The sequence below is a fragment of the Zonotrichia leucophrys genome, chromosome Z (genome assembly GCF_028769735.1).
Source record: "Zonotrichia leucophrys gambelii isolate GWCS_2022_RI chromosome Z, RI_Zleu_2.0, whole genome shotgun sequence".
NCBI lineage: Eukaryota > Metazoa > Chordata > Aves > Passeriformes > Passerellidae > Zonotrichia > Zonotrichia leucophrys.
The window spans coordinates 25,508,854-25,532,604 of NC_088200.1; the positions used below are offsets into that span (position 1 = coordinate 25,508,854).

At 45.0% G+C, this 23,751-nt stretch overlaps 1 protein-coding gene across 1 annotated transcript in view; it reads left to right on the top strand.

Annotated features, from left to right (window-relative positions):
• Window positions 1–6,206: 6,206 nt before the first annotated feature.
• Window positions 6,207–23,751, top strand: part of GRIN3A (glutamate ionotropic receptor NMDA type subunit 3A) — a 67,638-nt gene continuing 50,093 nt past the window's right edge. The window contains exon 1 of the mRNA XM_064736279.1: window positions 6,207–6,908. Within this exon, the coding sequence (XP_064592349.1) occupies window positions 6,207–6,908 (702 nt within the window). The remainder of the gene's footprint in view (window positions 6,909–23,751) is intronic.

Below are 23,751 nucleotides of genomic sequence, written 5' to 3' on the forward strand. Positions count from 1 at the left end.
TCTCAAGAAGGTTTTACAGCTAGTTGTTTAGAAATATATACACTGCCACCTCGGAGAGGGAGCAATAGAAACAATCGACTGGATCACTCACACTGACAGAGAGAGCGATGCTGCCACGTGCAGCTGAACACTTCCTCCCTCATCCTGGCAGTGGAAACAGGGCTCACAGAGTATTTGTGAGTATTTGTGTCTCCTTTAGGCACCTTCAGTCAGTTCCAGGGGTAGAATGAAGCTGTGACTGAGTACTAGTGACATTCAGGGGTTTGGGTTTTTTTTTTTTTTTTTTGTTTTGGGTTTTTTCTGTTTTTTGGGGTTTTTTTTTGTTTGTTTTTTTGTTTTATTTATGGGTACTTGGAATGTACTGAGGTCTTTCCATGGTAGCATTAGATTTAGAGAGGAGACTACCAAAGCCAGAGGGGGTGGTGAGCTCTGTGACCCTTCCTGTCGATGTTACAAGGTTCCCTGCTGCTCTTGTAGCCAGAAGGGACCACAGAGACAGTGTGGTTGACTGCCTGTTTTCCTCACCCACTTCTTGAGCACCCTCTGACAGGATCAGCCTTTAGCCTGTCTGGATTTATACTGCCAAAAGAAACAAAGTGGAAGCTTTGTTCAGGTAACAAAAACTGCCTCGGCCTCTCCTGCAAGGCAGTAAAGTGGCACACAGCCCTCATTGGTGAAAATCCATTTGGCTTCAAAGCTGTTGTTAGGATTTGACACCAGGCCTGCCCACCAAAGGATTTTTGCAGGCATTAAGTGTTAATACATTAATTTTGGCAGAAAATAAACCCTCTTGCAGATCAGAGGGGCTGGGTGTGCCTGGGCTTCAGTTCTGGTTAAAAGCAATTCCACACCGTCAGCCTGGTCACGTTCAGTAGGAACAGTCATGATCACAGATTCACAAATAGTGCAGTTTATTGAAAGAAGAGAAATAACAGACTCAGAACTGCCATGGATGAACATACCAGCTATGAGAGAACTCTAATAAAAACCATAATATTGTACTAACCTGGGTAATAGTAATCCTGCACAGAAGCTTACCAAGAAGGTGTCCTTCCCTGAGAGAAGGGAGAACAGAATATCCACTCATCTGTCTCCATCTGGTTTGTTTTGGGGCTCCCTCGTAGCTAGGTGAAATTTCTACCCTCCTGACAGACAGCCCAAACTTAACCCCCTCCTCCAGCTTCAAACAGCAGGATCAGGGTGGACAGTTGAGTACTTCAGTCACATATGTGGTAGCACTTACCTCATGAAGATTATTAGAGAATGCAGGTATGAGAACTTTAAAAGACAGGCAAAACTCACTTTTTGTCTGTGCTGACCTTCAAATTTTCAGTCACACAGCCTTGTTCTGTTCTTCACGTCTTATCTTCACAGGACCTCCCCCCACAGCCAGCTCAGCCTTTCGTGATGTCACCCATGCAGTTCTCCATCTGCAAAGATAACACAGAACGAGCACAGCATGTGCTGCACACAGGAAGCCTCAGCCCTTCCCTGACTCCTTCAGGATCAGCATCCATCCCACAGTAAGGCTGGAGCAGCCAGTGCACTGATGATCCACCACAGCAACGTGAAGGTTTTCAAACATAACACACAACATCCTTAATGCAGTTTTAGATATCTGAAAGTCTTTGCAAATTTATTTTTCCTGGCTGGTGAAAGACTGTGGAGGACAGAAAGCAAGGAACATCCAGAGGACTATTTTTTTCCCTTCAAGTGGCAATTCAAATGAAAAACATAGCATTTTGAAATATTGGAAACTGTGTTTAGATAAATTGGATCATCTTAATAGAAACAAAATAGTCCATTCCTAGTAAATTAAAGGCTTAACTTTATTTGAACAGTTTATTTTTTCCTCTCATTTCTCATTTTCTAACTATAATTATGAAAATAGTGGGGGGGGGGAGGGGGGAATCATCCCAGGCTGACCCAAAATAAGTCTCTCACCTACTCCAAGGCTAAAGAGAAGTGAGAGGAGTCCTGCAGCTCAGCTCGTGACTTGGGCCTTTCAAAAGATGTGAGCAGCCAAAAAGGAGGGAGATGAGCATGAATTTAAGTAATATCACACTCTTTAAGGCCTTGGGGTTTTTTCTCAGCAATGGGAGCAGAAGAACACAGAGCTGGACAGAAGGACTGTGATAACCTATTTCCAAACAAGCCCAGTTGCTCAGAGGAAAAAAACTCTGTAGAAGGTCACTGTGATATACACAGGACAAATGTTCTGCAGCCCAGAAAGCAAACAAACCAACCCTACTTCAAAGAAATGACAGTGAGCCAAGCAAGCGGAAAGAGCAGCAAGAGAAATACGAGGGGTGATTTTAATCACATTTCCCTGCTGCATTTTTCGTTGCTGAAGGGCTTTCACCAACTCTAGCTGCGATGCTCAGACACAGATCAAGGAGGGATAAATTCTGTGGCCACAGCTCTCCAGCAATCAATGCCACCAGCACTGCTATGCTCATGGTTACACAGGGTGACAACCAGCTCAGAGGAGGCGAATCCATTTGCCTGGGTCTGCCTGGTCTTGTTTCAATTGAATAACTAACACACACACACACACACACACACACACACACACACACACACAAAATAGAGCAGACACACACACACAAAATAGAGCAGAATGGACATTTCTATGGCAGCAACCACCGTGAGAAGGTGAAAATGAGGGAGGAGTGTTGAAGGCAGCCAGTCCTCAGCATGAAGTTGAAAAGTCAACAACTCTGTCAAAAATTATATTCTGTATTTTATTCAGCTCTGGAAGAGAGACTGCAGTACTTCTGAAAAGCAGGGTGCAACTGATAGCAGTCTCCAAGTATTTTATTAGACTACAACAATTGTGCTCTTTTGCACATGAATATTTATGAAAAAAAAAGGCAGAAAAAATAATGACACAATTTTCCAAATATATAAACTTTGGTGGCATTTATATCCTTTCTCAGGGCACTTTCTGGAAATATTCCAGCCTCTCACAGAGCACTACTTAAGGAGTACTTAATGTCCTCTGAAAAACAAAGCCTGTGTTCAAGAAATTTTTTATATCAGGGACATTGCAGAGAATTTTATTAGCAGAAATATTTGAGCAAAGAGTAAAAATAAACACAAATGTCAGAGAAGACAAATCCGTAATTTATTTATTTATTGCTGTAAATAATGAAGCTGAAAAGATACTTTCAAGATGAAGAGCCATTTGAGTCACAAGCATTATCAACAAAATTTGACCACTCTGTACAGTTCAGGTTTCTAACAGTGACAACTTGCTATGACTTGCTCAAAACTGAATACAGAGCACAAATTCTTTACAGCCATAATCCCCAGAGTAGCACTGATGACCAAAAAAAATCATATCACAATCTGGTCATAAATTATCCACAAATGAAAAACAAACAAGCAAACAAAAACCCCAATAAACAAAACAAAACCCAAACAAATTAAAAACTGACTAGAAAAATGGCAAGCAAACAAGAAGAAAAAAAATACACTGAATGATTGCATTTTTCTAATTGGTTTCTAGTGTAATTTTCAGAGTTCTTTCAATAATAAGGCTGATTAGCTTTCCTGAAGCATGTGCTTTTTTAAATTAGTGTCACCTGTGCCCAAAAGCCAGAGGAAGATTTTCTCATATAACAAAGCTTTAAATGAATGACAATTTAGGACACAGAAGAGTCACCATTTCTTATAAAAATAAGTCCCACATGAAAACTAGTAATTATCTAGCTACAGAACAGAAAATTTATGTGCTTACCAGTTATTTTTTTTCCAACCTCACAAGCAGGATGCAGATAAAGACAAGACCTCTGGAGCTGTACAAATCTCAAACGATCTCTTTCTCACTACCTAAAGGTAACTCCTGCGGCTCAGGAAAAAAGAAAAGTTTTCTACACACTGTGTGTGAGATTTACTATACCCAAAGCCAATTCTCCCAGCCAATAATTCCTTATTGCTAACAGAGGAGACTTGGAACACCTGTGTTAACACAATCCATCCATTTCTTCAAAGAAAATGAGGAAAAGTGACAAGAAGAAGCCAGGCTGACCAGACAAGAAACAAAAATGTAATTACAAGGCTAAAAGAAAAAAGGAAAAAGAAAAGGGGAAATAGGAAATTCTTGCTAACTCAGACAAGCTATCAGCTCACCCCTACACGTGGAACATGGTGCACTCTCGGCCTGCAGACCACCATGCTCTCCTCTGTACTTTTCCATGCTGGGAACCAATTTTGAAACCTTGTACCAATTTAGAGAGAGCAGTGTGAGAGAAGCATGAGCCTTGCAGGGCACTGGGAAGGTAGCAACAGGCAGGGGTGAAGTCAGTGTGCTGGGGATGAGGACATGAAGGGGGAAAGGACTTAGAGAAACAGCAGCACGACTGCCCAAGACCTGGGTAAGACCTTGCTTTGAAGACTTTGTACACCTCTGGTGACCCCTGCTCAAGAAAGATGAATTTAAATCAGGAAACACACAGTTCAAACCTATTGGGAGGCAGTCACCTCCTCTTTCATGCAGCATGATGGGAAGTGTTTATTTCTATGCAGATTTTGTGTATGTCAATGGAAGAAAAACCAAGGGGGGACAACAGAGTTTTTCCAGCAAGGGTAGTAAAACATTTTCAGAGTTTGTCCAGAGATTGGTGACTGCCCCATCCCTGGGAACAGTCAAGGTCAAGCTGAATGGGGCTTTGAGCCACCCCATCTACTTGAAAATGTTCTCCTTATACCAGGAGGTTTTGAGTAGATGGCCTTTTAAGGTCCTTTACAACCCCAACCGTTGTGTGATTCTATTGTTTTCTTTTTCTTCATAAATATCTCTGAAGATACACCTCAAAGAAAGGGGAAAGGAAGTTAATATCCAAAGAAGGTCTTAAGTTAAAACACTGGGTCAGGGTAAACTGCTGGAGGAGGGGCCGAAAGACCTCTAAACACTCCAGGAGTGAATGTATCAAACCATCCTCCCATGCAGGACGCTGCACTGCACCCAGGACTCAAACGGGGAGAGAAGACAGCAGTCCCACGGGCAGAAAATGCACCCAGGTGTACTCAAGCTGGCAGCCTCCGCCTCGCTGCCGAGGAGAGCCGTGAGACGATTTCCATCGCGTGGCCGAGGAGAGGGATTCCTCTGGGATCCCTGCGATCCACCACAGGACTAGAACGTGTCAATGCCCCAAGCACAGGATCAGAGTCTCAGACCTGGGGTCTGCACGGCTCCCAGAGCCCAGGATTAAACCCATCTACCAGAACTAAAACAAGTACGGGGACTTCCCGTGATCTTTTCAGACAAGCACACAAACGCCCATCTCAGCTCTGCCCTGTTTTCCTTTAGGTCAAGGGTGTTCTGTCCTAAAAGCCATGTCAGGCAGTGCCCCGGGTTTGCGGAATCACGATCTCGGGTCCCACATGTCGGAAATCGGTTCCGTTTGAAGCAGCAGCGCACGGGAAGGCACCGGGCACTGCCAGCGCTGCTTTCCACAACAAGCGGCAGCGGCAAACACGGCTCCCCCTCCATCCGAGGGGGGACCCAAGCCGCACCTTCGGTTCGCAGCCCTTGGGACACGAAAAACAGCTCCGCCGCTCCGGCGGGGTGAGGGGGGCGCCCCGCGGCAGCACCGAGGGCTGCGGAGGGGCCGTCCCAGGACGCTCCCCGGGCGTGCAGAGGGGCGGCCCCCCAGGCCCCTTCCACCCCTGGGCGGCCCGGGGAGGAGCCGAGCGGGGCCGGCGCTCGCCGTCCCTCCCGGCGGGAGCGCAGCGCAGCCCAGCGACCGCCCGCAGCCGCACCGGCAACTTTGCCCGGCTCCGGAGCCGGCGGGGAGCGCTCCGAGGGCTGCGGGGGGACAAGGGCAGGGGGCTGGCTCAGGGAGCCGGGCCGGGATTACGGGGCGGAGACGCTGCGAGGCGGGGAGCGGAGCCGGGAGCGCGGAGCAGCGCGGGGAGCCGGGCAGGGGCGCGCCGGGGGGCGCGGAACGGGGAGCGCGGAACGGAGCGGCGCAGAGCCCGCCCGGGCTGCGGAGAAGCGGCGGGCGGGGGGAGCCGGGCAGGGCAGCATCCCGCTCCCGGCGGGGCAGCGGGCGGGGGTCGGGTGCCTGCCGGCCCCCCGGAACCGAGGGGGGCGGTCCGGGGGCTGAGCCTCCCCGCAGCCCCGGGGCGGGGGCGAGGCGGCGGCGGCCCCATGGGCGGCGGCGGGGGCGGCTCTGCGCGGGGCTCGCCCGCCGCGGCTGATGCCGCTGTCGCCCGCCCGCGGGGCGCTTGATGCGGGCGGCGGGGCCGGGGGAGGCGGCGGCGGCGGCGGCGGGGGGCTCCCGGCCATGTGTCGGCCGGGGGTGCGCGGGGTCCTGGGCCGGGCGTGCCTGCTGCTGCTGCCGCCCTGCGCCCTGGTGCTGGCGGTGGTGCCCGGCTCCGCGTCCCATCCGCAGCCCTGCCAGATCCTGCGGCGCATCGGGCACACGGTGCGGGTGGGGGCCACCCACCTGCAGCCCCGGGCCGCTCCCGCCGCCGCCGCCTGGCCCGGGGAGGCGTCGGGCGGGCGCCCCGAGGGGCCGCGGGGCCGGCGGGCGGGGGGCGGCGGGGCGCAGCGGCGGGCGCCCCCCTCGCCGCGGGACGCGCTGCTGCTGGCCGTGGCCAACCTGAACGGCGTGCCCGGGCTGCTGCCCTACAACCTGTCCCTGGAGGTGGTGATGGCCATCGAGGCGGGGCTGGGCGACCTGCCCCTCTTCCCCTTCTCTTCAGCCAGCGCCTCCTGGAGCAACGACCCCGTCTCCTTCCTGCAGAGTCTCTGCCACACCGTGGTGGTGCAGGGGGTCTCAGCCATCCTCGCCTTCCCGCAGAGCCGTGGGGAGATGCTGGAGCTGGACTTCATCTCGGCGGCGCTGCGCATCCCGGTGGTCAGCATCGTGCTGGGCGAGTTCCCCCGGCGGAGCTTGGTAAGGCGCCGGGGACACGGGGAGAAAGCGGGGGCAGGGGAAGGGGACGGGCGTCGGGGCCGGGCAGGGGTCTCGGCAGGAGGATTCTGACCGAGGGAGAAGCGCTCGGACCGCGGGGCGGCCGGCATCGCTCTTCGGTCCCTCCCTCCTTTCGCACCCCGCTCCGCGTTAGCCCCTGGGAGGCCGGGGAGAAGCGTCCTCTCCCTGGAAAGGCAGGCAAGAGCTCGGTGGCACAAGCGAAGTTGCTAGCCCAAAGCCACACACTGCGATTAGTTGCAGAGCCGAGAGCAGAAGAGGGGTCCGGGACATGCTTTGCATATCAAGAAAAGGTTGTTACGGGGGAAAGAAAGAAAAAGGCAAACCGAAAAAACCCCGAACGGCTTTCAGAGTGTTTGTTTTGGGTCTTAATGCTGTGGTCTGTGTACGGGCACTGCAGGTTGGGCACCAGGTGACACTTCTCAGAGAAGTTGTTCAGTGTAACTTGACTTTGCATCGAGCTGAGCTGAAGTGCCAGGAATTTCTGTAGTTCAGTTTCACCTCTAGTTCATGCGTTGGTACTATATCAGATTTTTGCCAATTCGAGCTGCCTAACTAAAGTAGTGGAAACTGCAGCCCATCCTGTTTGCTTGATTTTGTAGCACAAATAGTATAAATGGAATTCTTTGTGTTTGACAAAACTCAGGCACAAGCAGAAGTAGCATCAGGAGCTAAACTTTCTATCGTACAAAGACATGTAACTTAGTGTCACACACTCTGGAGGAAGGTGATACAGTATTTTGGAACTGCATTTGATGTCAGGAATCATCTTCAGGTAAAAGAGCTGGAAGAAAATGCTCTATTCTGTAAAGCCTGTGCAAGGGAAGTCATAAGTAAAATGGTACAGCTGCCTTTTAAGTACAGGATAAATAGCTGTTTGATGTAAAAAGAGGTAGCTCAACTTTGCTTTCAAAATATAATTAGAAAACACAAGTGAATTTGCTTTGCAAAAACAAATACAGACCACAGTCTGGATCTAATTTCTATGGGTTTGGGGGTTTTTTCAGCTTTTGTGTGTTTGAATTGTGACAGAAAAGGTAGAAAAAGTCGGCCTTAGGTAGTTCCTAGTCTGTAACTGAAGATGTGACTGCTGTATCTGGTCTGCATCAGAATGATTGGAGTCAGAAGGGACCTTAAAGAGAATCTCATTCCACCCCCTTCCACACCTTCTACCAGACCAGGCTGCTCCGAGCCTCATCCAGCATGGCCTTGAGCATCTCCAGGGATGGGGCAGCCACAGCCTCTCTGGGCAACCTGTGCCAGGGCTTCATCACCCTCACAGTCAAGGATTTCCTCCCAGTATCCCATCCAGCCCTGCCCTCTGGTATTTTGGAGCTTCTGCCCCTCCTCCTGCCACTCTGTGTCCTTGTCAAAATCCCCTTTAATTCAGCTAGGCTTCTCTACCTCAGCAAAACCCACATAACTCAGATCTCTCTAGGTTTAAGTAGAAACTCGGGCGTAATAATCAGTGCTGCTGAATTCTGCTGTTGATGGTGCCAGTAGCATCCAAGTTTGCTGTTGCATCTACCAGCCTTGCAGCTGCAGGCACAACGGTGCTGGAGGCAACAGCCAAAGCTCCCTGAGGGCCAAATCCTGAGTGCAGGATTTGCTCTGGCTGTTAGCATTATTTTATCTTCCATCTCAGAGAAGGTCTAAGTTCACCCAAAGCTGCCTGAGTTCACAGGATGTGTTCAACACATGCAGCACAGGGTTAGATTTCATTGCTGCTTTCCACAGATTTCAAAGCTCCTGCCTTACTTTCAGATTGTTCTCAGTGTGGAGCCGAAGGATCAGTCTGTCCAAATCAAGGCTTTGTTCTTAAGCAGACTTTAACTGGCATCGTCTTCAGTGACAGTGAAACCAATGCCTGGCACTGCACCTGTGCTGCACGGACTCCGTTTTTCTTTTAGGCTGAGTTTTAAAAAATTACTTATTCAAGGATCTATGGCTTTAAAAAGACAACTCAGACTTGCTCAAAGGCCAGCAGGCACTTGAATACAAGTGTGCTGGTCTATCATGGTTGTCTTGGAAGGGCTGACATCTTTCTGAACACTGTTTTTTTAATATTTTCAGTTATTACATACCATTCTTAGGCTAATGCTGGAGGCAGTGCTACAGCAGCCTTGCCCTGCATACTTCTAGAGTTACAGGATTTCCAAGAGCGTTTTGGACCCTGAAGTCCTGGCGTTGTTGGCAGTCTCTGTGGCAGGCAGGGGTTTTGTGTTGCTCACAGTCCCACACCAGCACTGACATGAGATGAACACGCCCCAGACCTGTCACCTTCCTGTCTCTGTAGAGCTGGAGCTGCAGATTGGCTTCTTCTACTGACAGGCCATCTTGGAGGAGGCAGTTGTACATGGCATCATTGTGGACAGGGCAGATTTTACTGATAGGCCCAACATGCAGATGTCCAGAGAAGAAAAAAAGACTGATTTCTAACCCTACTTCTGACTTGGCATCCCTGGGATCACTCCTCCTGCTGATGCTTGGACAGAGCATCTTCCCTCCCACAAAATCACTACAGCATGCCCTTAGGAGTGCCTGCAGATATCTTCCTTCCACAAAGGCACAGGAGCAGACCCAAAACTTGTTTTGCCCTTGGAGGGCATTTTGTACTTGTGTTCATGTGAAGACCATGGCAAACAATAACAAACCCAGTATTCACTAGATGCTGTGTCATACTGCTTCTCCTTAATATTGAAATCCTTTATTAGGGTGATCTTAAGGTAGTAATGTCTAGCAAAGTCTCATTTTCCACACTACAACAGGACAGGAGCATACACATGCAATGTCTTGTACTGCTGCTGAATGTTAATGTCATTATTTCATGCAGAAGTTTATAACAGGCAAGTGTTCACTGTAATTGAAAAGCACGTTGATCTTGGAGCAAATCTCCTCTAACATGGAAAAAAGCAATAGAATAAAAGGGAAGGTAAAGATCCAGAAATTAAATACATTTCAACAATACTGCCTCTTGTCTCTGTGGTGTTTGATGACAGTAATGTTTCAGACGTGTAACATCAGAGGAAATACACAGCACCACAGATGGGCAGCTACAGTCACGTAAGATACCTAGACAGTGTTTTCAAAAGTTCTGTCGTTGCTCAAACATATTTAAAAATCAATTTCCCATTAAATTCTACCACCCTGAGGATAAAAAAAGAGAGCAGTCTTTCCCCATGCCATGAACGATCACAAGACAACAGGCACCACAAGGTGTGGTACTACACTCCTTCTCCCACAAAGCAACAGCGTATTCTAAAGGTTCAGGAGTGTGTTGGTTTCAAGGGACGCTACACAGAGTAAAATGTGACACACTTTTTTCATTTTATATCTGTGATTTAATTGTTAATGTACACTAATAATATATCCAAGTGCTTTTGTGACCTGAAAAAATGCTGTTTACTCTTCCGACTTTACTGTCATTTCAGTAAATTTTCACACTCAGTGAGCAAAAGTAACAATTTAACACTGTCATTCAGCAAGGGAAAAAAAATAGCACTGGATTTCTTCACTACTAACACAAATGCAAATTGCAGTGAAACTTTGACAGCTCATTATTTTGGAGAAGGCATCTTCACAAGCACTGATGCCACTGAGGCAAGGCTTGTCACCTTATGTATGTTTGTATCAAGAGAAGCACTTTATCTTTTGTTTCCAAGATTGCCAATGTCATTAATAATTTTCCCATGGATGGAACAGGGAAAAGATCCAGAGAACATGAAGCATAAATAAATTCAGTGATATTGCTTCTAGTAGTACAGCTCAGAGCTGAGTCTGGGAAGAACAGCCTGTAATATCCATTTTGTTGGTGATAGTATCAGAAACACAGGGGAGGTCATGTTTGCAGCAGTGTTCTCTGAATTCAAAGGAGTATTTTTAGTGGGTTTCATATAAATCAGGACCTCTGATGTCTGTTAACATGAAAAGGAATCTTCTCAGAGTAACTAAACTGAATAAAGTAATTGCAGATCATCAGTCCCTGCCAGTCTGTGCTTTACCTAGTTTCTTAAAGGAACTGAAACTGCAGTGCTACTGATTACTGCTATGACTTCAGAAGGGGCCAAAAGAATAAATAAACCAAATCAAAGTTCCAGATTAAACTGAATTTTCCAGTAAAAAGCAAGCTCAGCCTCAGAACAGATGCTGTCAAAAGAAACTGCCTATAATATTTAATTTTTTGTTTTTAAAAGAATTAAGTGGGGTTTTTTAACAGCTTCCTTATTTATAGATATATCAGACCAGCCTGGATGAGGAATTGCAGGTCTTTTTGGAAACAGACAGGAGTACCACTGTGAATACAGTGTCCTCAGAAGTCATACTGACTGCAAGACACAGACTATGCATTGCAGTGAGGGCAAGCAGAAATTACAGCAAAGGGACAGAGATGTGGGAAAGCTTCTGCCCAACTAAATGCCCAGAGCCACTTTTTTCTTTCCTTCTCAGAGACAGAATTTCATTTTTGCAGAAAAGTGGGTTTGATTTTGGAGAAAGTTTTAATAATTCCATTTTCAAGGGAGAGAATGCAACACACACATTTGGCTGCAGGCTCTGGTCATTCAAACTGCCACAGCTAATCTGTCTTAGTCCAGATACTGGGAGCTTGTGCTAGTTTCTGTGTAGATGAAGAATATGTGTTCAGTCTTTCTCTGTGGCCAGCGACCCTCCTGACCCAACACTGAGTAAATAGTGTGTGGCACTTGCCTTTTGTGTACTTCAGGAGGGTTTATGAGAGGAGTCTTGAGAGGAATCGAGGACAGAAATTCAGAGGATGTGCAAACAAATGCCCAGTTGCTTCTCTTTCAGCCAGAGACCCCCGTGATATTTCCTCTATCAAAAATCTTTGCGTGGAACAAAGAAAGGGAGAAAAAACCCAAACTAGTCTCTTTATTGGAGTTAAAGAGTTTAAGGAAGATCCAGTTAATCAAACCTGTAGAAAAAATCCCTTTTCAGAATGCTGGGAAGTGGTGAGAATGTTTAACTTCAGTTCTCCTCAGGTTTCTTAATTTTAAAGCCCTTGGCGACAGAAAGAGCCAGAAGTCTGCTGGGATAGCACTCATTCAGAGCTGGCCAGTAACAAGATTTTATCATTCCTTGTCTCATGCTGATTCTTTGATGCAGAAAAGCTGAGTTAACATCAAATTCAGTGCCATACATGATGTTTATTTTGGGTTTGGCTCTTTTTTTTCTATTCTGGGTGTTCACAAAACAATGTCTTCCTTGCTGCTAGGTCTTTCATAACACACTGCACAAACTCCTGTCAGTGATGAGTGACTAAATTGTGACAACGGTAAATCATTGATTGTTACTTTGCTGAAGGACAGGCATTATCAGAAGAAACATCAAAGAATACTTGGCTTAATCCACTAAGTAAAAATTATAATTTTGCCTAGAATAGACAAATTTAAAGACAACCTGTTGTCAGATTCTATATGAGTACATAAATTACTGTACTGAACAGATTGTTAACAAAGAAAAGTAAGTTTGAGTATTTAATATAATTTCCCTCAAGTATTCGTTCATGAAAGCCAGTGAAAGTAGAGCTCCAGAAACTAGAAATCAATAAAAGATCTTGTGATGTGTTATTAAATTTATTTATTGTGATTAAATTCACACACTACCTTAAAAAGTTCTCCTTTAGGGTATATTTAATAAATTGTTTACTATTTAAACCCACGAAATATTGAAAATACATAATTTTAGGACTTAAGACTGTGCTGGATCTAGTTACAGTTTTAAGTCCTCAAATAAAGTGTTTATATTGTGTTGTATTATTTTCCTCTCTGGATTCCCAATCAACTTTTAAATGTGAAAGAAAACCAGGCATAACACATCGGGAATTTATGTATTTATTGTAATCAGCAGAAAACTAGAAAAAGCAGTTTCCTTTAAAAAAACCTAAATTTACCTTCCAGCAAAGACTCAGACTATAAAGGCATGTTTTTGTAGCCATTCACTGAAGGGCTTTTAAAGAGTGGAAGGGTTGTCTTCTCAATTTGATGAAATGAGAGTGTGTCAGATCTCACTCCAATGCACTCTGTGCACTGCAGAGTTTGTTCTGAAGAGTTGAAAGCACCCAGAAAAAAGAGGAGGAAGAAAACAAGAAGAGGAAGCAAGAAAACTGGAAACGTCACATGTCAGTGACGCAGGGGAAGAGAAGGAGAAAATAACCTGAACTGAGAAGAGAAAGAAGAGGTGCCCTTCCCTATGTCTTTACATTTTGTGGTTCTAGCAGCAAAAAACAAGGGAACTGAATTTTGTAGGAAAGCACTGGACAAAAAGCTGGAATCACCAAGCACAGAGAAGAATGGCTTGCCCAAATCAGAGTTGAATTCACAGGGCTGGCTTGATCCCTGGCTAAGAATAGTTACTTCCAGTGAGTAATACTTGCCCAAAAAAGCATTCCCCACCCCCCCAAAATGCATTGTCTCTCTTGCAGATTTCTCAGGAAACTGATTAAGCCGGCATCTAGGATGCAGTGATGGGAACAGGAATTAATGCCAAATGTAGATAATGGTTTATTGCTGTTGCCAGAGGGATGTCTTGCAAAAGGTGTGAGGCCTTGGTGTATTTGGGTGTGATTAACAGAAGCCTTTTTGCAAATTTCATGCTGAGAGTTATGATTAGAGTCCCTCATGATGGTCTGGGACCCAGGGTCAGACCGGTTAGGATTTCAGAGCACCAGGTTACTGGGATGCATGCAGCATCATACCAGTAGGTACCCAACAGGGATTTCCTAATAAATGGGGGCAGGTTCAGGCACAGGGACTTAAGGATTGGAGCTCTTGACATTAGTGACTGTACTTTACTTCTGCTCTGGCCCTGAAAGACTCCACATTTTTCCCAAAACCCTGTCAGTCAGCCAAATTGGTGGTTCTCACCACCACAGGGAAAGGATGTGCAGATGGTGGAAGTAGCAGGAGAACTGGGAGAAGGATTTAAGCTTGAGTAGGCAGCGCTGATGGATGATTCATTTATTAAGGGAGTCACACTCGAGCAAAGCTGCTTGTTCAAGGGGCTCCTCATCAGTGTGACTCAGAAGTTCACAGCCTGGCCCCAAGTGCTTCACAGCTGTCACAGCAAGCTGATAACACTGCTCTTGGTAATATTCTTCATGAAGAACTGTGACAGACATACTGCAGCCATTGCAACGTTGCATGCTGCACTTGTGGGGCATTGCAACCAAAAGTTTGTGTGCAGTTGGACTTGAGACTTGGACTGGGCTGCAGACAGAGTTCCAGAGCATCTCTCTGTTCAGGCTTGATGTTCAGCCCTCAGACCTGGGCTCTGTGTGTCATTTCCCTGCAGTGTGGGTCCATGCAGGCACTAATGAGCATCTTGCATCCCTGGAGCACAGGAATGCCCTGCTGGTACAAGCAGAAAGCAGGTGCCATCCCCCGTGCCAGGCTGCCATCCTGTGCCTCTGCAAGCTCTGAGTGCCTTGTCAGTGAGTGGGGAGATGATGTTGAACCTCTCAGATGCTCCCTGCTGCAAGAATGGTGAGGTGGGAGAGCCCTCAGAAGCTGATGGGAAGGTTTCCAGTTGGCAGCAGTTTGGAAAGGTCTGGTGTGCAGTTTAGTGCTGGATAATTAACTTTTATCTGAAATGTTTCGTCCTGGGTGGCTGCAGGCTGCAGATGAGGGGGTGGAGGAGGAGGGCACAGGTGGGCACAAGTGCACCCTCAGCTGACACTGAACCAGAGGAAATGGGGAAATTACTGTGATCACTCAGTTCTTATTATTATACAGGAAAAATCAAATATTGGGGAGCTCAGAAGAAGCAGCCATTTTTTCCTTTTCTTTCTACAGTATTTTTATTACTCTTTTTTCACTCACTTTCATCTATGATGATCATTTCCGGAGCCTGTTTTACAATGTGGAAAGTATTTGAAGTGGATTATAAAAATCTATGAATGTGCTGCACAGCCATATTTTAAACTCTTAGTATTTCCCTGAAGGCATGGAATCCCACTTCCAACTTCTTTAAGACTGTGAAGGAAATTATTGCCCATGCTGTCTATATGACATTTTACAAGACTTTCTAACTCGAGACCGAGTCAAAAGACAAGACAGATCTTCAAGCATCAACTGAGATTTTAAAATGAAGTTTTGCATTTTTTGCAAAGAAAGAGCTATTAGACATAGCAAATAATAACCAGAAAGAGCAGCTGAATTATGCACCAGCCTCTCTCAATGATGATACTGATAAAGCAGTTGCATTACACTGATTTTAATGGCATACTCACTCAAACTGGCTTAAAAAGGTCTTTTGATTTTGCAAATCAGATGAAAAGTTGGTATCATAGAGTTCATAGTTTGATAATTTTCTGGTGCTATTTTAGGTGAAAGCATAATTATTTATCACTTTCTGAGTATGTAAGGCTCACTCATACATAACTGCTTTCTGTAAGGCAGCGGTTGTTTTTAAGAATTTTCTGCACTCAGTGTAAGTGTCAAAAGAGAAAAAAACAAATCTGACCTCTATTTGGAGCTGCCCTCCTTTGAGAGTACACTGAAAGTGTTTTAGCTGTGATTTACATTGTTTTAGTGTGCTAATACTATAGAGCTGATTTTACTCTGCCTTAGATGGGCAACAAGATGAAAGGTTTATGTGGCTGCTTAAGTTGTGTGTGTGATAGGTGATGAACTACAGAAGCAACAAATGGATACCCACTGACAGCCTTGAGGCAAACACAGGTAAATAGTTACAGCAGTAAGCAGTGGTATTTTTTGTTGAAGTGTCGAGGCATGACAATTTCAGATGTCCGATCCTCTGTCCCTAGAAGTGTTGAAGGCCAGGTTGGATGGAGCTCTGAGCAACCTGGCCTGGTGGAATGTGTCCCTGCCCATGGCAGAGGATTGGAATGGAATGCTGTTCAAGGTCACTCCCAACCCCAATTATTCTGTGGTCTGTGAAAGTGTCTGCTGCAGAGTTCATGACCAGAGAAATGGTAAAACATAGCATAAGTGTTTCTTCCTCAGAGATAATGGGGAGAGAAAAAACACCTATTAATCACCTCTATAAAAGTTCCTACTGCAATGTGGCAGTACAGAAATATCCTGAGTAGCTGGTATGGTTAACAATACTCCTGTGGCATCTGATTAGGAATCTTACATCAGCAGTCAACACAGGGAAGGCAAAATGATGATTATTCAGTCATCCTTATGATCGTCTTTTTATATACATGAATTATTTACAGAGTACAGGGTGCTTACAAGCTTGTTAATTAAAACCTCCTTTTTCACTTCAGTTATACCCCTAAGATTTCTTCCAAGCATGTCATTCTTCTAAAGACTTTTATTTCATGTTCATTAAGCCATATTTTGTTTAATGTTTTCTTCCATTATCTAAACTGAAAATCCCTTAGTGTGGAGTACTCTTGGGAAAGGATTCCTTCACAATGAGAGTTTGTTTTTTGAGAGATAGATGGGTGGTAGGTCTGTTTTGGATATTGATGCCCAGAATCCCCAGGAATGCTCAAATATTTTTTTCAGGTGCTCTGTTATCTATCTACTCTTCCATTTTCAGTGCGGCATGCTCATTTCATCCTCTCTTTATCTTGCCCACTGGTCTTTGTTCTGAGGTCCTGTTTTCCTCTGTAGGATACTACAGATCCTGAACTTACAGAGTCTGTGAACTGCAGGAAAAGACTGCAAGGCTCTATTGTGATACAAATGATCAGCAACATAAATTGCTCATCACTCACTGTTCATCTGCACTGAAGAGCACCAAAAATAAGGCACTTATTTATAAATAGCTCAGCCTGCTGGATTCCAGTGAAACACAATTTTGTATCTTCCCACCATTTTGACAGTGCATATAAATATGTAACATGTAGTTATGTGGAAGTGAGCTGTGCCACGATGTCCTCCTGGGGTGTTCACAACCCTTACAGGTTTATAAGTGGCAAATTTAGACCCATGGTGGGATGCAGCAGTGCCACATGATTAGCAGAAGAAAGATGCTCTGTTTGACAGGGAATAGGAGCTTGTTGACCAGCTCATACTGCCCTTCTATTCCTGCCCAGAACTGTACTTTAAGAGGAAAATGAAGTGAGAATTCACAGTGAATAATGCATCTGATATAATCACAGACATTTTATTTCTGTGTCTGAAAACCACCTGAAATTTCTGGAACAAGCCAGAACAAAGGAATGGCAGTATCCCAGAGCCTTACAAAACATACATGGGAGTACTTCCTTTCACTTCACTAGCTTTGAGTAAGGACCAATTTGAGATACAGTTTTGGTTATCTAACTAAGCCCATGATTTTTTTTTCCAGTCCAATAAACACAGGAATTGGTGATATACATGGAATCTGGAACTTGCAAATATGTCAAGTGTTTGGTTTTGCTGTGCATTTTCTATAAGCATTTGTCCTAGTGTAATTTGATTACTGAAGTGTTCATGAAAAGGGGAAAACATTCTTGTCGAGGAGAACAAAAGCAGCTGAAGTGAATATTTTCAGTTGTATGAGTGCCTGCATGCTGCTTCTGATGCAGTTGGCATGGTTTTTTAAAAAAATATTCAGACTTCATTTAAGTGTGGTATTGTTTTGCTTTGAATGAAGAACTAGTCCAATAGGATCTGTGGTTTGTTGCTGTGATAATAAAAATATATTCATAAGCAAGCTTCGGATTTCTGTCAACTCTAACCTTTAATTTTACCTGAATTTGACTTATTTTCACCAGAGTTCCCACTTTGCCTAAAATCTTATAGAAGGCAATTCACTAACTATGATCAAGAATAATTCAGAAAATTCATCTTTTTGTGGATCCATATTATGCCAGCACTGTGAGAGCAAATGCATGTCTTCCGAGAGTCATACAAAATTATTACAATTTTATTGGAGAATAATAAGCAGCAAAATGGCTTATTATTGTCAGTGAGATGAGGAGAAATGAGTCTGCAGTCTGACCACTGAACAGGGGACTCAAATGGGAAATTCATTCCTCTTTAATACAGTTAAAATCACAGGAAAGTACACTGGACTGAGTACTGGAATAGCTGCTGGTCTACCAGTCCAGGCATGAAGAAGTCCAGATGTATTCCTGTGCTTTGTCAGAAGCCTCCTCTGGAAGATTAAAAGTTGCCAGGGAATTACCCATGACATGTTTCCTGTCTATAAGCAATGACTGCCCAATGTGACACTGATGTGGCTGCCACTGAAAATGTTTAGTGGTGCTGTGGCATCCTTTAACAGAAGATCCTTGTTTCTTGAGTCTCCCTTTGTTGCTTTTATTCTCACTGCTGGCTGTCTGTTTCATTCCAGTTTGCCACATACCTCGCAGAGCACTTCTGGGGTATCAAAGCTTTATTGCAACAAAATTCAATTCAGGTTATAGTTTTTCACTTTCTTTAGTTCCATCCCAGGTGACTGAAGTATGTAATTCTGCACATTGCTCTAATAACTGTAGTACATTCCCCATCCCTGGAAGTGTTTAAGGACAGGCTGGACAGAGCTTGTAGCAAGCTGATCTAGTGGGAGAAGTCCCTGCCCTTGGGACTTCAATCCAAACCATTCTACGATTCTGTATCTTATGCTGACCAAGACTTGCACTCAAGTGCTAACATCATGTAAACAACGAAAGCTGAAATGTGGAAAGAAATAAAATCCCGACATTCCTGTGTCTTCAGGGAACATACTTTCTTTTTGTGGCAGTTTTTGCTGGAGGTTCTCTCTCCCTGAAGCAGTACCGTTTCCTGCAGAGAGAGCGACAGCAGTTTGCAAGCTCTTGCCAAATTCTTAGGAGTGGTGATCTGTCATCCCTTCCTCTCAGGTTGTCTGGGGGAATTAGATACTCCTCTGCAACACTCCCGCTTGTTCGGAGCGTTAAAAAGAATCGCGGTCCCAGAAATAGTCGCTGCGAATTCCTTGTCCCCAGGCTTTGGTTCACCAGACTCTGCCGAGTCATCATGGATTATTTGCATGGGGATGGAGAGACGCAGGCATCTTGCAGAGATTAGTGAGACGTGACGCTCCCGTATTTTGTCGGAGGCGCTTATCCGTGTTAAACTCCCGGGGTGCGCCTCATTTTCTCTGGTTCTTACCCTCTCCTTCAGGAGGATACAATCACCCACTCAAGGAGCAGAAATAGTGCATGACTAACTATGTCACGGAACAAATGATTAACACTAAGTAGTTTGTGCAAGCTGTTTGCAAACAATCCACGTGCCGACAATTACGCGGGAGCAATTTTGTGAATACCTAACTCAGTGTGTTTTGCATAACTCAAGACTGGCTCCCAGATCATTAAATTCATAACTTCTGTCTCGTTTGCTAAATTCATGAATGTCATTATTTCTTCGAGCCCGTAGAAGTTGTAGTGTTAGACTTGACTGTGTTTGTTAGTCTTGGTAACACCGGACTGGCGAAGCTGTCGGAGCGATGGTGGCTCTGATGACTGAGGAGCTGTTTAAGAGGAGTAACAGCTGCTGTGTTTTTAGACTTTCTAAATCACTTGCAAGTTAACTTACAAGTTTTTAAGTGCAGAGGAGGGCAGGCTATGCTGGCATTACTGATCTGATGCTCTCAGATTCTCAGTGACACAAATAAAGATGCTGTTTGCCCCAGCTACACCCGGAAGACCCACAAGCCCGAACACTGGCTGCCCAACTGCATCAAAACACTCTCAGAGTTCATTTCTGAGAGCTGAGAGCCTCTTTGCCAGCTGGAAAAGTTTATTAGCTGTTTTCAGGGTCAAAAACCTGACTTGTAGAGAGCGTAGCATCCATGGATCAGGCCAGAGAGAGCTGAGCCATGAGGAAGAACGATCTTGTACCTCTGTAGGAGTCTCAAGCACAGACAAGAGTTTGTTGATCCATTTGGTTCAGAATGTTTGGGAGCCTTTTGACTCTCAGAAATGTGCAGCCCAAGCAGATGCTAAAGCTCTTAATAAGGTAACTAAATGCCCAATGTTCTTGGGTAATTGGTGCTTTGCAATGAGTGTAGTGGCTTTTCAGCTGTCACGGGGTTTTTCAAACCCTATGTAATTCTAAGGAGGAGGTACATTAATTTTTAAGGGAGATTATAAGACATTATTTCATAATAGGAAATGGAAGCAGTGGAAATTTTAAGGAATTGCAACAGAGAAGATAAAACCAGTATCAAAACTAGATTTTCATAATTTCCATGCTGCAAAGGATTCTTCCCATCCCTAACATCCAGGCTATTAAATTGTTGCTGTTACTTTCATTACTTTCTCATAATCAAAGCCACCCCCTGCTAACCTGCCACAACCTTTCCCCTCAAACAATGTAAGGTATCAGTACACATAAGTTTTTACATAAATAGGTAGGTTGAAAAACTTTGTTTACAGAGAAGTTAAATTGGTATTTAATTGTATCTCAACAATTTGTCCACATTCTTCTGTCTTTTTCCTACAAGTGTATTGAACTTCCCTGCCATGAAAGGCCTTGCCTCGTAAGAGCAGTATGCTGAGTTATTTATGGATGGACACATTGCTTAAAGCCTCAGTTACCACTGCTCCACTGAATCTAAACATGATTCAAAGGAGGGATTAATATGTATGATTCATATTCCATTATTACTTACAAATCTTGTGCAGTCACTTCATTCTTGGTCCAAATGACTACGATAGGTGCAGAGAGACCAAACTGGCAGCAGTGGTCATGCAAGTATTTGTGTGTAGTAGGGACGTGAAGCTGTTGTGTATTTTCTGTCAGGCATTTAGATGAGCCCAGAAGATTGAGTCACAAGTAGGAGCTGTAAATGCTCACTTGATGATCTTGCACATTATAAATCCAAGAGTGAGACAGGGATGGCTGATGGTTTTTGACACATTCTCCCAAACCTTCCCATAATACTGGCTGTAAACCACTTTCTGTCCTCTGAGGCACCTACTACAGCAAGATCTTGTTTCATGGCTGTATCAAGGACTTTTGGAATACTGTGGACCATTAGTAACTTGCCTTTAAACTAATGAGGAAATCACAGTACCAAAATACCCATAGACATGGGGTCCTGATGAGGGGATTTTCAGTGGGATGCTGTAAGGGCACACCAATGCACCACAGCAGTATAATGGTGCAAATACCCAAATTATTTAACAACACGTAAAACAAATGGCTGTTACTTCCCATAGTTTTTGTATATTGAGGCAGTTGTGTCTAGCACAGCAAAGAAGTGGAGATTTCGGCCTTAGATTTTGCTTCTGGCAAAGGCTTGGTGTATTACTTAATCTGGTTTTTTTTCCCTTTTTTCCCTCTGATCCGTGGCTTTGTAAAAGTCTGTGAAGTATTTATCTTGCTGCAAGCCTTAGGATGGGTGAGAAGCCTGGTGGTGATGTGTCCCCCTGGAGCCCTGTGTAGGGGGCTATCCCCGCGTTACAGCCGGGTTTGCTCACTGAGATTAGGCAGGGATCTCAAACTGGATTGCTCAGGTTCTATATTCAACATCCAGACGGTGCCTCTTCCTCCTCCTCCTCCTCCTCCTCCTCCTCCTCCTCCTCCTCCTCCTCTCCCTCTCCCGTGTGCCTGGTAACGGGCTCTGTGCAGTCACACACTTTAGTGGGTCGTTGCTATAACACTTTATTGGAAACTCAAATGCTTCTGCCTTTGGGGGCGGGCGGTGGGCGCCTCTTGATTACGGGATCTTGCCTGATTTTGTGGTTTGCATGCTCAGAAAAAGCAATTCCAAAACATGTCCACAAAACTTCTACATGCTGGCTTGTCTTTCAGGATTTTGCTTGTTTGTTTATGACAGTGTTTTAAGTCAGTATTGGGAATTAAAAGTAGAGAGCAGTGGTTAAAGCATTTGTAGTGGGTAGAAGCCACTAGGCTTTGGTGCATTTTCGAAAGTTCAGATTTCTGTCTTGTCTTGAAAGGTAGTGAGTCTGCGGCTGAGGACCTTAAAACACCACAGCTCCCAGTTTATTTGGGTTTGCCCCCTGCTGAGGAAGGAACATTCACTGCCTGATTAGTGAAAGCTACCCAGCGAGCTGAGGATGCCTGTGTCGGCTGAGACCCTCTGACCCTGGCCAGCATTGTGGGCCTCAGGTCAGCAGCAAGAGGCATTTCAAGTCCACTCAGGACAGCACATTACAGTGGCCCATCCCCTTTGTCAGCTGCCTGCATCCCATCACATGGAAACTGTATTTGTTTCTAAAAGAGATGTTTGATTTTATTTTTCCCTGCTCATCCTGTGCCCTGAGAGCCAATTTTAACTATTTTTTTTCTAATTTCCCATCTTTCTAACTAAATCCTTGGTGTATTAAATAAGAAACCTCAAATGAAGCTGCTTAAATTCTGATCCTAGTTTTAAGCCAAGCCACGTACACCCATGAATTCACCTCAGAGCCATGTTTTTAATGCCTAGCCTCAGAAAGATGAACTACTAACTTAATCTACCCTGGCCTCATTTAATAGAGTTAAGAGATCAGGCTTTGCAAGCTTAATTCTCAGCTTTCTTTCATACAAAAAAATCAATATAGTACAAAATGCCCTTGTAGCTAAAATTAATCCTGTGAAACATGCCTGGAGCAAGGCCCAGCAGAAGAGGATGCAGTGATGAGCTGGTGCTGGCTTTCTGAGGAATGGGACATGGGTCAGCATCAATTTCCCCTGCTGTATATTGCCATATTCAGCTATCATTCCAGGGGTGCCCTGTGGATCACTGCTGGGTATTTCTTTGACAGGCAGAAGGAGGAGGAAACTATGGAGAAGAAGGAAACTTCTTCTCAGGGACACAGCTGCTGAGGGTATGGAGAATGCAAATGCTCAGGAAGGGTTGAAATCACTTTCAAGCCATGCTGTTATTGCACTGGTGAGTGAAAATGGTGCTCCATCAGATTTTATTCCTTGCTGCAGGTGTTAATGGTGAATATAATCTAATTGGATTAAATGCTGTGTGCATACACCAAGTATATTTCAGAAAGGGCAATAGCTGTTTTGTAAGATGGGACCAGACTTCTTTTACCAACACAGCATCAGTCTTCTCCATACCCTCTCTTTTATTCTCCATTTCCTTCCAGAATTAATTTCTTCTTGTTCAGTCACTGTTTTGCTTATGCCAGAAAAGTTAAGTCATACAGAAGGAGTACTCACAGCCTGTCACACCTCTGAAAACGCAGCACTTTCCAGCAATATGCTGCAGGATGTCCATCTTACTGATGGGAAGGTGGAAGCTGCTGAAACAGGGCAAAGATGGGGGGAGTGCTGCTTCAAGAGCCCTTGATGCTGAGGAGCCTGGCAGGGGTGACGTGCCAAGGAGCCCAGTGTGGAGCAGTGCTTGGCAATGGGCATCATAATTACAGCCCTGGTTGCCAAATTCCCTGTCAGCTCTTGTGCTGTGTTAGCAGGGGTCCTCAAGAGCAAGGCATGCGAGCAAATATTGCTCTCAGCTAATGTGAGCTTTAGAAACCCTTCCTCTGTGCAAAGCCAGGGATTCATTGTTAGCCTAATCAAGGTCTCAGCACTGTTAGCAAATTGATATTGTTTGTCTCAATGATACAGGGGAATTGTGCAAGTGCCACAGCTCATTCTCAGTAACAACTCAGTTCAAAATGTTGTAGTTAGAATCCCTGCATCTCTAGGATCATTCTCTGGGTTCCCAGGTCTTTAGAGAGACAGGGCACATGTGCCTGCGTGGTTGTGGGGGCTGGGGGTTGTGACTGGCAAGTAATCTGTGTTCCAGGATTTCTCTTCTGTACGCTGTCTGCATGCCTACTGTATTTACTTGCCCATTCCTCATTTATTGGCAGTTCTATCTTATGTCCACATTTGTGGCATGTGGTACCTTTCATACACTGCGTAGTTGTCCTTTGTTCTGTGTAAATCCTGTTCTACTC